The 16,392-nt window shown below is 39.8% G+C and overlaps 2 protein-coding genes across 3 annotated transcripts; both read left to right on the top strand.

The window, feature by feature from the left end:
• Positions 1–1,329: 1,329 nt before the first annotated feature.
• pars2 (prolyl-tRNA synthetase 2, mitochondrial) lies at positions 1,330–5,122 on the top strand. Of its 2 annotated transcripts, none has more exons than XM_020602796.1 (4): positions 1,330–1,572; positions 2,403–2,730; positions 3,629–3,874; positions 3,961–5,122. In XM_020602796.1, the coding sequence occupies exons 2-4, from the start codon at positions 2,419–2,421 to the stop codon at positions 4,840–4,842; spliced, it is 1,440 nt and encodes a 479-aa protein (XP_020458452.1). In that variant the 5' UTR covers positions 1,330–1,572; positions 2,403–2,418; the 3' UTR covers positions 4,843–5,122. The 2 variants fall into 2 exon arrangements, with proteins under 2 accessions (XP_020458452.1, XP_020458451.1); XM_020602795.1 differs by having other exon boundaries at positions 1,331–1,572; positions 2,400–2,730; positions 3,961–5,119.
• A 230-nt stretch (positions 5,123–5,352) lies between these two features.
• Positions 5,353–9,943, top strand: ttc4 (tetratricopeptide repeat domain 4). Its single transcript, XM_020602800.1, has 10 exons — positions 5,353–5,657; positions 5,843–5,960; positions 6,079–6,240; positions 6,427–6,504; positions 7,317–7,441; positions 7,579–7,665; positions 7,836–8,080; positions 8,481–8,565; positions 8,767–8,849; positions 9,682–9,943. The coding sequence occupies exons 1-10, from the start codon at positions 5,547–5,549 to the stop codon at positions 9,779–9,781; spliced, it is 1,194 nt and encodes a 397-aa protein (XP_020458456.1). The 5' UTR covers positions 5,353–5,546; the 3' UTR covers positions 9,782–9,943.
• The last annotated feature ends 6,449 nt before the right edge of the window (positions 9,944–16,392 follow it).

Here is a 16,392-nt window from a genome sequence, read left to right as displayed (position 1 = left end):
ATCTCAAGGAGACATTCAGCTGCCCATTTCTCGGAGAACTAACTCTTACAAGAAAAGCCACTAGATAACTGGATGAAACAGGCACAAACCTAATGGGCTTGGGAAGACATCAGACTCAGTGACGTCCTCTGTAGGGTCTACCTGTAAGAAAAGAGCCAGACAGACCCAGCTGTGTGTGTTGGCCATGTGAGCCTACCATCAGGTGCCTGTGTGTTATTGACTGACTGAGGGAATAATGGTTTAAAATTGCTGGCATAAAATGCTATAAAGCCAGCGAAAGTGCATTAACTCAGACTGCAGTACAGTATAATGTCAACAACAGGCAAAGATTGCATGAGATAGTGTCGTACGTTCAATAAAAACTCATCAATTGTACCAAAAGAGTGCATCAGATATTTTACCTAACACTCATTGTTGGTAATTGTCACTTGTTTTGTTGTAAGGTGTACTTTCTTCTAGGAATTAGAAACACCAATGTCTATAGAGTCAGCTAAACAGTCCCAAAAACCTTTAGGATAGCTGTGGTAAACTGGAATCTCACTATTCTCTGATTTCACTGTGAACGCATGCTGTTTACTGCCCTAAAAAGTTTACATCCAGAATTTACATAACATGAAAAATAATCATTTAAGAAAAAAATCTTGGAGCTCAAAATGATGATATATGATTTGTGCAAATAATGTTTAGAGAAAAAAAAAACAATGAATAAAGAAAATATTCAGCCTTTGGTTTTTGACAGTAATGTGACTGTTGAAGCCAGGGCCCCTGTTATGGCCAACGTTTTATCAACCAACCTGTTGGCTGGGCCTCCACCATGTCACCAAAGCAAACTAACTGGCACAAGCACAAATGCAATACACCCCTGTGCCCTTTAGTATGAAACAGTGCTTGACAAGCTAACAAAAAGCCACGAAAATCAAGCATTCATTTGTTTTTATGTAGCCATGCAGTAACTAACAGTATAACATATTTAATAGAACAAAGAATCTGATCAGGGGAAATATCTAGTGGGCATTTTTCATTGTTTTACAAGGTAGTATCAGGCACTTAAGGGTGAGGATATAATGTCTAGGACATGGGGTAAAAAAGGGTGCAGGCAAAACAGACAAGTTTTGAAATGTGTAGGTACAGTATACAATTGTGTATCCCACTAAAGTTTGGGCAACTCTGGGCAAAATAAGTAGGACTACTTAGATGAGTTTTGAAGTAACAAGAAGTAAATCCACCCGCTGCAGCAAATATACATTGAAAGTGAACCTTTCTTCAAACATTAATACACAGTGATTGTGAAAAACGTCTGGCGTGCTACTCTAGTGGTGGAAATACTCTGCTTTGTGGGTGTGTGACAGCCAGCGGCACAGGAGACACCGCATGGATTCACCTGCCCTGTCGCTCAATTACTCCTCCGGTCCTGCGGGTGGCGGTGTAGAGCGATGAAACTCCAGGCGTGTAGCTGAAAAGGGAAGACAGTGTTAAGTAGTGCAGTTGATCAAATTTAGCAGAAATACCACCCTTTGTTTCTTTAATGTGATAATCTACTCAGAACGATCATCATCCAGTTGCGGTCCTAAGGTGAGTCTTGCTCATTCGTTCTGCGGACGTACGTTGTTGTGTGCTAACTAGGGAGCTAACCTTAGCTAGCAGGATTGGGAACCTGTGTCTCTGAACTGTGTAACTTATCGCCAGCCTCGGCTGTGCGTCCTCTGTATGTTACAACCTGTATAGCTGATTCACAGAACTAAATATATATGGAACGAAACTACTGAGCTGTGACGACATTGACTTCACCTGTTTTGTAATTACATGTAGCGACTGTCTTTTTAAATTCATGTCAAATTTGGCATTTAACCTGTGGACACTCTGCACTTATGGTAAGAGAAGCATCCTGCACTTAAGTAAGAGTAGTGATGCCACAATATGAAAATACCACATCACAAGTAAAGGGATTAAAATCTTACTTAGTCTAAGTAGGCTACACTATGTTAGTGTAATGCATTGGTAATATCAGGAAAAAGACTTTATATACTAAAATACTATGTAAATTTCAATGCAAAAGGTGTTGAAAGTAGAATAGTTCCCTCTGAAGTTAAAAGTAGCATTAAAAATAACTAATGTAAGGTTTTTCAAATTTAAAGTGATGTATTTAACTTCTGTACTGATTTTAGGGCTATAACAAACCATTATTTTTCTTATTAGGTAAACTTTCAGTTGTTTTCTTGTAGAACTAGTTAATAGTTTAGTATATATAGTATATGTTCAGCAGTATGTAACTGCTGAATGTTTGGCTATTTAATTGGTTGGATAATTAATTGATTAACAAAATATTGCCAGTGAATGAGCTTACACATGATTAATTGCTTCAGCTCTGACTGATTTGTGTCATCTGTTCTCTGACGTAGCAGTGCATCTGGATCTACCATGGAGCCTATAATGCATCATGTGTGGTTGAGAGTCTTCCAGCGCCTCCAGAGAGCCTCACTATTTCTCAGAAAGAGCCATTCAGGCTGCGCTGAGCAGGCAACCGTTCTTGCCTCCATTCACTCCAGACGTATCAGACCTACACTCCCAGTGTCCCGACTCTATCAGCCATTAAACCTGCGTGATGTCGGGCTGCAAGGAGAGATGACGTGCAAGAGCCAGCGGCTCATGCAGCAGGCTGGCCTCATCCATCCATCCAGCCCAGGATGCTACTACTACCTTCCGGCCATGGTCCGCTCCATGGAAAAGCTGGTGAGACAAGTTTTTAATTTTGTTATAGGATTAATATAGATCAGGTTCATAACCATGGTCACCTGGTTGAGCCATGTTCATGAAGACTTTTTTCTAACACAGAATATGACACTCTACAACAAAAGACAGATCAAAAAGAGAAAATAAACTGAACCAAAGACCAATGAATTACAGTTGATTATAGTATTGTAGCTGTCATTGTTTAGGATCTTTTATTAATTTTTTTCCCCCGATAAGCTTATTTTTGCTTTATAAATGTTATTATCTTTTATTTTCTGGAATTTATTCAACTGTTTGTGTGGATTTCGTTGCATTTCTCTGTCATTAATACTTAGTAAAAAAAATTTTACCCAGCAAGAAACTACTTTAGGGAAACTAATGGGGATCAAAATCAAAAGGCAAAAATTTAATCCTTTACACATGATAATTTTATTTAAAACAGGTTTAAGAAGATTGCATAATATGACAGTTATCCATGACTATAAATTAAAGGTTCCCAAACGTTTTGGCTACAAACCCTTTAAAACAAAGTAATTTGTTTATTTATGGCCACTTGTGACAGAGTGCATGTCTCCATGTTGTGAACAGTTGGCCAAAGAGTCATGTTTCCTTCTCAGAATAATGAATGCACATGGGTTTTAATGGGCTAAAGAGGAAAATTTATCCAGTCGTCCTTGGGGAAAAAATGAAGTATTAGAAAAACAGAGTCTCATAGAACAAAGTTTTTCTGGTTTCATATCCTGTTAGTCGTCTTGAAACCTCTGACATTTATCTTCCAATCTGTTGGGTGTGTCCTGACTTTCAGGCTGAAAGCAGCTGTCAAAAGAGTGCAACATCTAGCCTGTATGTTTTTATTTTGGCCCTGAAAAACACAATAACTGTTGTCTGGGATCAATAGGTAAGAGTAATTGACCAGGAGATGCAGGCGATTGGGGGACAGAAGCTGGACATGCCCAGTTTGTGCTCAGCCAATCTTTGGAAAACCAGCGAGCGCTGGGATTTGATGGGAAATGAGCTTTTCCGTCTGAAAGACCGGCATGGAGTCGACTACTGCTTGGGTCCCACACACGAGGAGGCAGTGACGACACTAGTCGCTCATCAGGCGACTCTCTCCTACAGACAGCTCCCTCTGCTTCTCTATCAGGTGGGATTTACCCTCCATCCATATGTTCCATATGTTTTCTCGTAATAGCTTCAGTTTTACATTATTATTTATTTTGTATAAAACAGATTACAAGGAAATTCAGAGATGAACCCAGGCCAAAGTTTGGTCTTCTTCGAGGGCGGGAGTTCTACATGAAAGATATGTACTCATTTGATGTGAGTGAAGAAGCAGCTCACCAGACGTATGAATCTGTGTGCCAAGCTTACACCCGGCTCTTCAGCCGTTTGGGCCTGTGTTGCATTCAGGTGCAGGCAGACACAGGGAACATTGGCGGTAAACTCTCCCATGAGTTCCAGCTGCCAGCAGACATTGGTGAGGACCAGCTTTTGGTCTGTGGGAACTGCTCTTTCTCTGCTAATGTAGAGACCATGTCATCAGATAGAACCGACTGTCCACAGTGCAAAACTGGCACACTGGTAGCAACAAAAGGTATAGAAGTAGGACACACCTTTTACTTAGGGAAAAGGTACTCTCATGTATTCAATGCCACCTTCAGCAGTAGCCAAAACAAGCCTAGCATTGCTGAGATGGGTTGCTATGGTCTTGGAGTCACCCGCATTCTTGCTGCAGCCATTGAGATGATGTCAACAGAAGAGGGGATCTGCTGGCCAGGGCTTCTTGCCCCTTACCAGGTTTGTGTTTTACCACCAAAGATAGGCAGTAAAGTAGACAAAGCAGCAGTCTTAGTTGAGGACCTGGTTCACAATTTGGGAGAGACTCTGCCAAATTTGAGAGGTGAAGTTGTTCTTGATGACCGCACACAGATGACCATTGGAAAGAGGCTGAAGGATGCCAGCAAACTGGGCTACCCATATGTTATTGTGGTAGGGCAGCATGCTCTAGAAGAAACACCCAGGTTTGAAGTAATCTGTCAGCAGATGGGAGAGACGATGTTTCTCAGTAAAGATGGACTGTTAGATTTACTGAGGAGAATAGAAACTGTATGAGGAACACTTCTGAATGTGGAAACATTTTATATATGTGTATAATAAGCAAAATGCTTATGATGCAATAAATAAGGTGGGTGGAAAAGAAGATAAAAGCCTTGTATATTTTGTCTTCGGTCAGTTTTGGCTGTACAAAATCATAAAACCTGTAACTTACATACACTGACCCAAACAAAAGATTGATCATGGATCTTGGGATATAAAATGTCAAAGACTGCATTATGCAGATTTGACACATTAAAGAGATGTGTGTTATAACAACTGGAATTCAGTGTTGCTGGTCAAAGAATATTTGAATGACTTTTTATTCGACTTTTTTTTCTGATAAATTTATTTTTCTGAGCAGATAAAGACGGATAAAATTGAAGAACACAAGTAAAGCACATTTTCCTTTCAAATATCATCTAAGTAGGGTACAGTATTTTAGTGAATTTATACGTTTATTTTCCTTTCCGAATAGTTGATTTTGATCTATTACCCACGCTGCGCTTGGTACTAATGTATTAGTAATGTGTTTCCGCACGGACCTCTATTAACGCAGTACCGTCCGTGCACATGTGTAAACAAGGAGCCGGAAAATTTCGAAACTAAGTAATGTTGCTACAGCTGGTGGGTTTGTGCCAGTAATCTCCTGTCATAGTTTAGCTACGTAAGATTTGTAAACAATAAAACCGTACTCTTAAAAATATATATTTGGATGGAAAATGGCGTCTTCGGCGGTGCAAAATGACAGCGATGATGGCATGGACGAGTTCATGGACAAATTCAAGACCCAGAGATATAAAAATGCTTTCACGGAAAACAACTGGGAAGAGGTAACGCAAATATGTAGAAACTATTGGTTATTAACATTAGCCAGAAAGTTATTTTTGATTAAGAGGCCTATGTTAACATGCCATTATTGTTGTTAGCTAGCAAGCTAACTGGAAACTTGTTAAACAAGAAATAGGCTACCATTCCTGTGCATAAGCGGTGATCTATTTGTTTTTGTCACATCTAGGAGTTTAATAAAGTGCCTATGTTTATGAAATCAGCCCCCGAAAACCTTGACCCACAAAAATACCCAGAACTAGCATGTCTCCAGGCCATGATCCATGATGAAGACAGGCCTCCAGAAGGTAAGGGGACCAGTTGACGTTATCGTCACAGAAAACAGAGCAGCACAAATGGGTTTCATGAATGTTAAAATGTGAGAAGCTGTTAATGATTCCGTTCATTTGCACTGTTACTCTCCAGAACAAGCAAAGAGCCTGAAAGATGAGGGAAACGCGTTTTTCAAGGAGAAGAACTACCAGAAGGCTGTACTGTCATACACTGCGGGTTTGAAAAAGAAATGTGGGGATGAGGACCTCAACACTGTTCTTCTCACCAACCGGGCTGCAGCACACTTTCACATGGGTACATATTTCTCCATTGTTAGGATAGACACATTAATAGCACCAGGAATGTACAGTAAGTTGTTATGAAGAAGAATGGCTTTTGAGAAAATCAAAAACTGTTTTTGTTCATGTAAAAACATCTACCTCCACCTTCTCTCTGAATGTCACTCTCATTGGTAAGACGTTCTTGTGTTCCCTCACACAGGTAACATGCGGTCTGCACTGAATGATGCTGCAGCTGCAAAGAAGATCAAACCAGACCACCTTAAAGCCCTGATCAGAGGTATGTAACATACATTTGGTTCAATGATACAGTTAGTAAAAATATTCGAGGAATCAGTCATTAATGTCAATGTCAGTTTATTTATAGAGCACCTTCATCAAGTTGCTTATTTGCTCTAGACATTGTGAGAGATTATTTAAGGGGGAGTAATCATTTGTAGTAAGTGCTAAATAAATGTGTCATCTGCACAACTGTGATGGGCAGTGTGACAGCCTTGTAAGACATGATGAAGTGGAAGCATGTACAAATTAAAAAGCAGAGGTGTAGGGATAGATCCCTGAGGGATATCACAAGTCATGGTGATCTGTTCCAATCTGTAGTCATCAATAGAAACAAAAATGTGATATGATGTGAACCAGCTCAGTGCTGTGCCTGTTAATCCCACCATACTTCCAGCCTCTCCTGAAGAATATTGTCATCCACAGTGTTCAAAAGCTGCACTGAGATCTAGCAGGACTAGGACTGTTCTTTTACTAGCTTCAGTAAAACCACAAATGTCATGGCTTTGTCAGTACAGTTTCAGCATTATGGTGTTGCCTAAAATCAGACTGAAAGTTGCCCAGAATACAGTTTGTGGTTTAATATTGGATGTCTTTATGATTTTTTGCATCACTCTGATGAAGTACTTTCATTTTTATACAGGATTCCTTAGTTTCTCAATTATTTTGCTTTTAAAAGTGATATTATGGTATTGGTTATCAGTATTAGGATATAGAATTACATAAACCAAGACAGAAGATTTTATTTACATCACCTACTTCTATGAAAATGCATAGTAATCAGAAGAAACCATCTTGCATGTGTGTCTGCAGGAGCTCAGTGTTATATAGGGCTGCGCAACTTTGCTGAGGCAATCCAGTGGTGTGACACGGGTCTCAGGGCCCACCCCACAGACAAGAAGCTGCAGGAGCTGAGAGCTGCTGCAGATACGCACAAGGTACAATCACTAAAGAGTTCAGCAGACTCTGGGCTGCAGGCTGTAAAGGGAGGCTGCACTGCATTGTTGTCATGTGTCTATGCCATCCTGAAACTCCTTGCCATCAGCACAAAGCCCTGTTTATTTTTGTACTTTAGAGGGCAGCAGAGAGAGATGCCAGGAAGGCCAAGGCCAAAGAAAAAAAGCTACATGGAGAGAAAGAAGCTCTTCTGGCTGCTATAAAGGTGAGAATCTGCTTTAAAAGAGAGGAAAATTAAACCTCAGCTTTAAACTCAGTTACACCTGAAAAATTCATTCACATCTGTAAGTATTTCTATCTCTAATAAGTGTATGTTAACATGACGTAAGATCTGTGTTGACATGATCACTAGATGAATTTCTGTACTTTCTGCAGGATCGAGGCGTTAAGCTCCTGCAGTCTGTGAAGCCTCGTCAGCAGCTTGGTTCAGACAGTGAGGATGAGGATGAAGGCTCCTCGGCAGCAATGGCACAGCTGAGCCTGGATGGCCTCAGCTCTCAGGAGGCCACCGGGGCTCAGGTCTTCCTGGACGAGCAGGGCTCTCTGCGCTGGCCTGTGCTCTTCCTTTATCCTGAACACCAGCAAAGTGATTTCATCTCAGCCTTCTGTGAGAACAGCTGGTAAACCCCTCTTGTTCTTCATAGTCCTGTCTGTACTGGATTTTGGTGCATTATTGTATAACTAGAAAGTGTAAATAGAAAGTACTTAACTGGCTTGTAGCTGACAAGGAAAACTTAAGTCATATTGCAGTGTTTCTCACATTTATTTGTAATACATGTGTAGGAATTGTCAGTGGTGGCAAAATACTTGAATAGGAGTCAAATTACCCATTGTAAAGCATAGATAGTCCACCTTTTTAAACAAATACAGTATGTAATAGCACCTGAAACACCCAAGGCCTCCTTCTAGGTGGACCCATTTACACTTTACCATGAAGATAAATAAGAGGGATTGGCAGGGTTTTTAAGGCATAAACCCAGCTTCTGAATAATGTGTGTATGGTTTTATTGGTCTTGTCAGTTTCACAGATCACCTGTTGGTCATGTTTGGAGAAGAACTTCCACCTTGGGACACAGACAGAAAATATCACCCACAAAATCTGCAGGTTTGTGTTTTGTTTAAATATTATTGGTCACTCTTTTGCAAGTGCAGGTTATTAAGCAAAAATAAGCTCTTAAAATATACTCTTCACCTGTTTAGGATTATACATATTTACCAAAAGCAGGGCAGTTATATCAATACAGTAAATCACAATAATCTATCTTTAATCCTATTTAAACACATTTGACCTTTCTTCACTTTCTAGTTGTACTTTGAAGATGAAGAGAAGGAGACACTCTACCAAGTAAACCCAGAAATGTCACTTTTAAAAGTGTTGCAGCATAAAAGGTACATCCACTGATGTAAAGTGTGATTTATACCATGATTGCCCTAAATGTACATTTCAGAGCATGTTGCCTGTTAGGAAACATTTTTGTACCATGATGTCATTCTTCTGATTTTAAAAGTCAGTTTTAATATGGTATTGATGTTCCATATGTACATGAGAAGCGGTCTCAGTCATTGTAACTTCTACTCTCCACACTGACCCTGTATGTTTCCACCTGGAACTTGGCTATGCTGTAAAAAAAAATGGGGGATAATATACAAAGCCATCATTCTGTGCAAAAACTAATGCCAAAGTTCATCAGAGGCTCAAATGAAGATTCAGAGCTGTCCCACTAAGCTACATCAAGTCAGTATCTTTCAAAGTTACAATTTAACACAAATTTAGCTCCCTTTTTCTCCCAGTAGAGTTGACTATTAGCCACAAACCATGTTCTGTTAACAAAACCTACACGCAAACGTATCCCTCCGCCGCAGTTTGGTAGCGAATTTTCCAATGGACACAGACAGTCCGATTTATCTTAAATAGTTTGAAACTGTGAAAGATACTGACCAGATTTAGCTTAGTGGGACAGCTGACACTTCAGCTCTAATGAACTTTGGAGTGAGCCTTTGCACAGGATGAGGACTGTGTAGTTTGTCTTTGTTTTTTACAGCATAGTAACATTCTGGGTCAGTTTGGAGAGTAGGAGAAGTTACAGCTACTAAGACCTCTTCTCTTGTACATATAGGACCGTCAATGTTATATTAAGACCAACTTGAAAAAATCCAAACATTCTTCAAATTCCTTCACACTGTTTATGTTGATTCTCTGTCTTTTCTCTTATTTGAACAGGTTTTTTGTCAAAGCAGGCACTCCCAGCTTCATCCTTTTGGTAAATGACTCCTTGTTCTGGAAGCAGTTTTTAACAGGAAAGAAAATACAAGGATTATAAAAACCTTGCTCTTTAAAACTGGCTTTTAATATAGAAATCTCCTCAACCCTAAAGGACTGACTTTGTTTTTGAAAAAGACTAAGGTAAATATGTACATCTCTTGCACCCAAGAGCTTGGCATAATGTTGATACAGTACATGTTGAAATAAATTTAAAATATGAGTACTCCTTTTTTGTACAAATGCAAAATTTAAGTGTAAAACTACTTCATTCAAGCTCTTTGACAGATTAATGATCAAGTTAAACAAAATTACCAAACATTAATTAAACAGAAAAGAATAAAACTAGTAATAGACAAAAGCTGTAGATGCTTGCGAGTCCCTTTACACCGCAGTATTCAGACCTGCACTGGTACCATGAAATTCTCTAGACACTACCCAGGGGAGCTGTATGTGAGAATTCAAAAGTCAGTTGACCCAGATCTTAAGCTGACTTTACCCTGCCAGCTCCCTAGTAAAAAGTCCACGTTATGTCCAAGTGAGACCGTATGAGAATACAGGAGCATAAGAGTCTGGAGTATTCACATGGAACTAGTGGGCGTGTTGATGACGTTCTTGTAGTCTTCCAGTTTCACATGACCAGCATGAAACTGGAAGACTACAAACGTCCAACTGTGAAGAAAAATTTACAATGAAGACACTAACAAAAATATCTTAACTGTAGACACCACGAGATTCAGGAACCTCTCGTTAAGAGCCGGTGCCAGAATCATCAGCCAAATTTAAAGTACGGCAAGAGACTTTGTTGTTTATGACCAAATTACAAAGTGGCCACGTGACCGTATCATGCCACATCTGACATGTGCGTGCTATGTGTGAAAGGGCAGCTCTCAAAGTCTGGGGCGGATTCCATGGACATAGTCTAGAGTGCATGTGTGAAAACAGCTCCTGGGTATGTTGCAGTGTTAGTCAGCAGCATTCTGTTCTTTAACATCATTTAGGGAAATTGATTTGAACATTATAAAAACAAAACTTCTTTAGTCCGAAGCTGAAGTTCTGCTTCTACAAAGAAGGTCTGACATCTACCAGGACCATGCTGAAGTTCTGCTTCTACAAAGAAGGTTTGATATCTACCAGGACCATTGCACACTGATGCATACTGAAGAGATGAATCATGTTCCATTGATCGACAGTAAGGCTTTGCCAAGTTGGGCTTTTGAAGGCAGTCGACTGCAAACCAGTTGTTCAGGCTTGGTCAGCGTACTTTCCTGAGGTGATAAAGTTTCACTGTACATTACAATAGACAGCTGGGCACAGCATGAATTTCCAAAAGCTACATTTTCATCAACATCTCTGTTGTCAGTGTGATTATACTAATTACTGCAACACTCTTGTTGAGACAAACCTTTGACTTATGTCATCATAAATCACTTTACCATATTACTGTACATGAGCTTTTAGTCAAGGTTGTGTCAGGAAGGGCATCCGGCATGAAACACGTGCCAAATGTCAACATGCGAGTCGTCACTGCGGCGACCCCTAAATGGGAAAAAGCCGAAAGTGACTTTCTTTCTTACTGTACATGAGCTTTTTACACAACTGTTAAAAAAAACTGGGCCTAAAGCAAGAACTGCTCATACAAACATTTGTTCTTAGGTAGGTCATGTGAGCGATTTAACCAAACTTGTGGTATTTGCTCATACTGAAATTTCTCTTAGGTACAAATGAAGTTTCCAAGTGCTCCAGGTGTGTCTGAAGTCATGGGACTTACAGATGACACCAAAATTAACTAAAATTAAATATATCTAAGAAAATGCTGATGGAAAAACAGCATACTGGTCAGTCACATTGTCATATTTGGCCAATTTACAAAGGTTTTTTTTATTTTTTTTATGTCATGATTTTTAATGCCAGTGTTTACATACAATGTCACATTTATATGCATTTACTTCACCCCACCTTATGCACATGTACTATTGTGCTCATAGGTTAAAAAAAAAGAATTTAAATTTAATTTAAAGAAAGTAAGAAGCAGAAGAAACTTTTAGCCATCAAGGGCTTGCAGTGTATTTGATCCTGACTAGTTTCTCTGAAACATGCACACCAAGTCAGATTCACAGTTAATTCTGAATTGATCTTTGTGATTGGCTGGATGTATATAAAAGACAGAACTTAATGTCAGAAAAGTCAAATGAATATCTATTCATGTGATAGTCAAAAAAGAAGACTGTATTTGGAACTGTAGCCAAAGGTCAAAGGTGAAACTAGTCAGTATTATTGTAATTTTAATGATTATTACAATAATGACATCTTTTGGTTTTCACTGATGACCATCTTCATACTGGATTTTGTCTTTAGTGAAACAAACAAATGCCTGGGTGACAAGGCAAAGACAAATCAGATTTTCTTCTCATGACATACAGTACCAGGCTGATGAGAAGCCACATATCTCAGTGGGAAATCACGACCACATTTGGTTGGCCTCCATAGGCAGCACGTTGGTGATGGTGTCCAGGTTGTGCGTTGATCACAGTGGGCTGTTTTTTGCGATGTTTTAACTCCCGATGCATCTGACACCAGAGGCACCAGGAGCAGAAACAGGACACAATGATGTCGTTGCAGAGAGAACCCTGCAGAGGACCCAAGTAAAAAGTATGGTCAGTAAATTGCGTCACTTTCATTAACGTCAGTTTTACTGTACATGCGTACTACCTGAATATTGTATCTGTTTCGCATGGCAGCCCTTAGTGACAGGGCTGCAGGAGGAGCAATCAGGGGGACGCCACAGGCTGTTAGTACAGCAGGTGTTAACATGTCACACAGTGGTATAAATATTAGATCCTTTAAGCTTCTATTTCTTTGCCTGTTGCAATATGCGTACCTTATTTTTCTCTTTCATCAACTTCACCAACACCGCCCTTGGACCACGATCTGAAGGTTTCCCGACTCTGTGAGCCCGCTCCATCTCAATTTCTTGATGAATTTGCAGATTATTTTTCAGAATCTCCTTCACTTTACCTTCTGCTTCCGTCCAGCTTTCTCCAGTTGTCTCCTTGATTCCCTCAAAGATCAAGTTTTTTCGCCTGGACTGTGCTTCCAGATGCTCCATTCTGTCCGTTATAGACATTAAACTCTCACACGTTCTGTAGACATCCTCTTTCGCTTCCTTGGTTTGCATTTTCTGTTCACCCATGGCAGCCTTAATCACATCCCCCTCTCACTGGGTAAACTGCAAACTCGTTTTTATCTCCTGTATTTCTTTGGTCATGTCGTCTAATCTCTTGTTCTTTGTTTCCATAATTAGTTGCACAAAGCCTTTGAAACTTTCCTGTTTGTTCAGCATCGGAATGAACATCTGTTTCTCATGATCCACGATGTCCTTTACTTGCGCCGCCCTGTGACACATTTCTTCTGCCTCTATATCCTTCGTCGCTTCTGATTTATTAGCTCTTTTCCCTCTTTGAGGCATTTTAGTAGTTGTAAAGTATGCTCAAAGACTTGAAATATAGAACAGACAAGAGGAGCAGTAAAGACGTCTGCTCTCGCTTGCAACCCGGAAAAGGACAAGTTTCAAGTGTTCAGTTTGTGTTCACACTGTGAAAGAATAAATCAAATCAGTATTACCAACAAAAACCCTACAATCGAGGAAAAAAAGTCCTTCATTCGTAAAAAATAAAGTTGTACTGGTTCTTACAGGTACTCGCACTCTCGCAGCAGTCACAGAGACCACTGCTCCATGATGTTGTGGCATGATGGTGAGCCATTGGATGTTGAATTTTAGTCAGACAGTGAAAACAAACCTATTAGCACACAGAAATCAGAGCATATCAAAACTCCACAAAAAGTTAGATAAAACAAAAGCATTACAGAAAGCACATGGAAAATTGTAAAAAAAAACAAAAAAAAAACAAAAAGTAATCATTTACCATAGAGGCAAATGTATAAAATTTCCTTGCACCACATGTGCATCCATTACAGAACATGATCTGAGCCCTCACTTATCAACGTCTGAGTATAATGACTCCTAACGGGCGCAATACCCAATAACGGATGTTATACTGAACTACAAATAAATTCAGAGGTGGTGTTAATATTCTGACCACCTCATCTATATAGCTGGGAAGGATAAAAAATATAGTGACAACTCTGAATATAATGTAGTCCAGTATAACACCCCCTCTTTCTAGGACCTCAATAATACATATATCATTTAATTTATACATTTGACATTTTCACCAAAAACTGAAACATTTAGAGTTAACAGATGTTAAGACAGAAGTGTTGAAGTTCATACAATTGTGCAGGTGTACCTAATAAAGTGGATGGTGGAAAAAGAAATGGTAACACCAGGCTTCTGATGTCACTAAACATCAGCTGGAGTCAGATGGAAGCAAGTATGGCGGAGGAAGCATCATGATGTGGGGCTGCTTTGCTACCTCTGGACTCGAGTTGCAACGGTATGAGATTTTCACAGTATAATAACGCTCTCAGAAAATTTCAAGGTTTCGTGGTATTAAACAATTGCTATTATTATCAGCTACAATGATCCACGGAAGAATGAAAGAAGGTTGTTTTTTTTATATAAAGTGACTGTGCCAGTTGATTGAACTGGATCGCAGCACTACCTTAACCCTAAAGAATAAACAGTTATAAAGATGAATAATAACAGCATATAAATACATGTTATATAACAGCATATAAATACAACATGTTATATAACTAAAGCATGTTAGTTTGCATGTTAGCACCAGTAGTACGAGAAGTTGAAAGAATAAATCAAATCAAATAAAATAAAATCAAGTATTCACATCCTTTACTCAAGTAAAAGTACTAACATCACGCTGTAGAAGCAGAAAATTATTTCCATAGCGCATTTTATAACCAACTTTTGTTTGGGATTAAAGTTGTAAACGGGACACATATCATACGGAGAGATGGTGTTCTCCAACGTGCTCCTTTATGAGATATCCAAAGTAATGCTGCACTGCTTATTTTAATTTTTTCCCCAATTGTCCCTTGCATGTCTGAGTGTGGCGCCCGTTGCCGAATCTGATAGGCAGTTGAGGAAGAAAGGTGTACAGCATGGATTTTTTTCCCCCTTCAATACAGTAATAAGCAAATGCACATGGTATGGTAACTGTAGATTACGGTAAAACCAGTACAGCCTACTCTGGACCTGGACCGCTTGCCATTGAGGAGGGAACGTTGAAGTAGAGCACACAGCCAGGATAACCAAGGAGCGTTTGCGGAGGAGTGTTGCGTCGGTTCTGGAGTGGCCTAGCCAGTCTCCAGACCTCAATCCAATAGAACATCTTTGGAGGGAGCTTAAACTCCGCGTTGCTCAGCGACAGCCCCAAAACCTGACAGCTCTAGAGGAGATCTGTGTGGAGGAGTGGACCAAAATCCCTGTTGCAGTGTGTGCAAACCTGGTCAAGAACTACAGGAAACGACCAGTAGTACGGGAAGTATTCACATCCTTTACTCAAGTAAAAGTACTAACATCACGCTGTAGAAGCAGAAAATTATTTCCATAGCGCATTTTATAACCAACTTTTGTTTGGGATTAAAGTTGTAAACGGGACACATATCATACGGAGAGATGGTGTTCTCCAACGTGCTCCTTTATGAGATATCCAAAGTAATGCTGCACTGCTTATTTTAATTTTTTCCCCAATTGTCCCTTGCATGTCTGAGTGTGGCGCCCGTTGCCGAATCTGATAGGCAGTTGAGGAAGAAAGGTGTACAGCATGGATTTTTTTCCCCCTTCAATACAGTAATAAGCAAATGCACATGGTATGGTAACTGTAGATTACGGTAAAACCAGTACAGCCTACTCTGGACCTGGACCGCTTGCCATTGAGGAGGGAACGTTGAAGTAGATCTACTACAGAATGGCTTTGAAGACACAAAATCCACTTTTTGCAGTGTCCCGGTCAGAGCTGAGACCTCAACCCAATAGAATGACCTTAAGAGAGGCACTCACACCAGATGTCCTAAGAATATGCCTGAGCTGAAGCAGTTCTGTGAGGAAGAATGGCCCAAAATTCCTCCTGAATGTTGTGCTGGTCTGATCCAAGATGCAGGAAACGCTTGCTTGAGGTTATTGCTGCCAAAGGTGGTTCAATCAGCTATTAAAACACTCCTGGCATTAATTTTTTCAATATCACTTTATATGTTTAATGGGTGTGTTCAATAAAGACATGAAAGATCATGACTTTGTGTTTTATCAGCTTAGAAATATTGTTTGTTGATATTTGTGACTTTGAAGATCAAATCACATTTCATGACCAATTTATGCAGAAAAGCAGGAAATTGCAAGCACTGTCATTACCTTTTCTTGCGACTGTATCTGTTATGAGAATCCGTAAAGGTCTTACCTGACTGAGCTGGATGCCTCCGAGGCTGTGACTGAGATAGAGGATACACCCGGAATGAAAAGCAGTAGCTGATCTCATGCAAGAGGGATGGCAAACACAAGCAATGCTGCAAAACCTGAATTTCAGCACAGACATGCACTCCCATATATAAACATTACTTGGTATACGTAAATGTCAGAAAAAGGAGCTTCTGTGTGTGTACAACAGTCACAGAAGAGAAATTTATAAAGCACAAGTGATGGTTTTGAAAACCCATGAAAACAAAACCCCATGGTATTGTGACTCTCCATTATCC

Source organism: Monopterus albus, unplaced genomic scaffold (assembly GCF_001952655.1).
Source record: "Monopterus albus unplaced genomic scaffold, M_albus_1.0 scaffold58.1, whole genome shotgun sequence".
NCBI classification, from domain to species: Eukaryota; Metazoa; Chordata; class Actinopteri; order Synbranchiformes; family Synbranchidae; genus Monopterus; species Monopterus albus.
This window is presented reverse-complemented; position numbering and strand designations above follow the sequence as displayed.

What these genes read in the sequence shown, in the direction of transcription:
- pars2 (XM_020602796.1), top strand. Translation starts at nt 2,419, where the DNA reads ATGGAGCCTATAATGCATCATGTGTGGTTGAGAGTCTTCCAGCGCCTC. An exon ending in TCCGCTCCATGGAAAAGCTG is followed by an intron (nt 2,731 to 3,628) that starts GTGAGACAAGTT and finishes TGGGATCAATAG; the next exon opens with GTAAGAGTAATTGACCAGGA. An exon ending in TCCCTCTGCTTCTCTATCAG is followed by an intron (nt 3,875 to 3,960) that starts GTGGGATTTACC and finishes TGTATAAAACAG; the next exon opens with ATTACAAGGAAATTCAGAGA.
- ttc4 (XM_020602800.1), top strand. Translation starts at nt 5,547, where the DNA reads ATGGCGTCTTCGGCGGTGCAAAATGACAGCGATGATGGCATGGACGAG. An exon ending in ATCACCCACAAAATCTGCAG is followed by an intron (nt 8,566 to 8,766) that starts GTTTGTGTTTTG and finishes TTCACTTTCTAG; the next exon opens with TTGTACTTTGAAGATGAAGA. An exon ending in AAAGTGTTGCAGCATAAAAG is followed by an intron (nt 8,850 to 9,681) that starts GTACATCCACTG and finishes TTATTTGAACAG; the next exon opens with GTTTTTTGTCAAAGCAGGCA.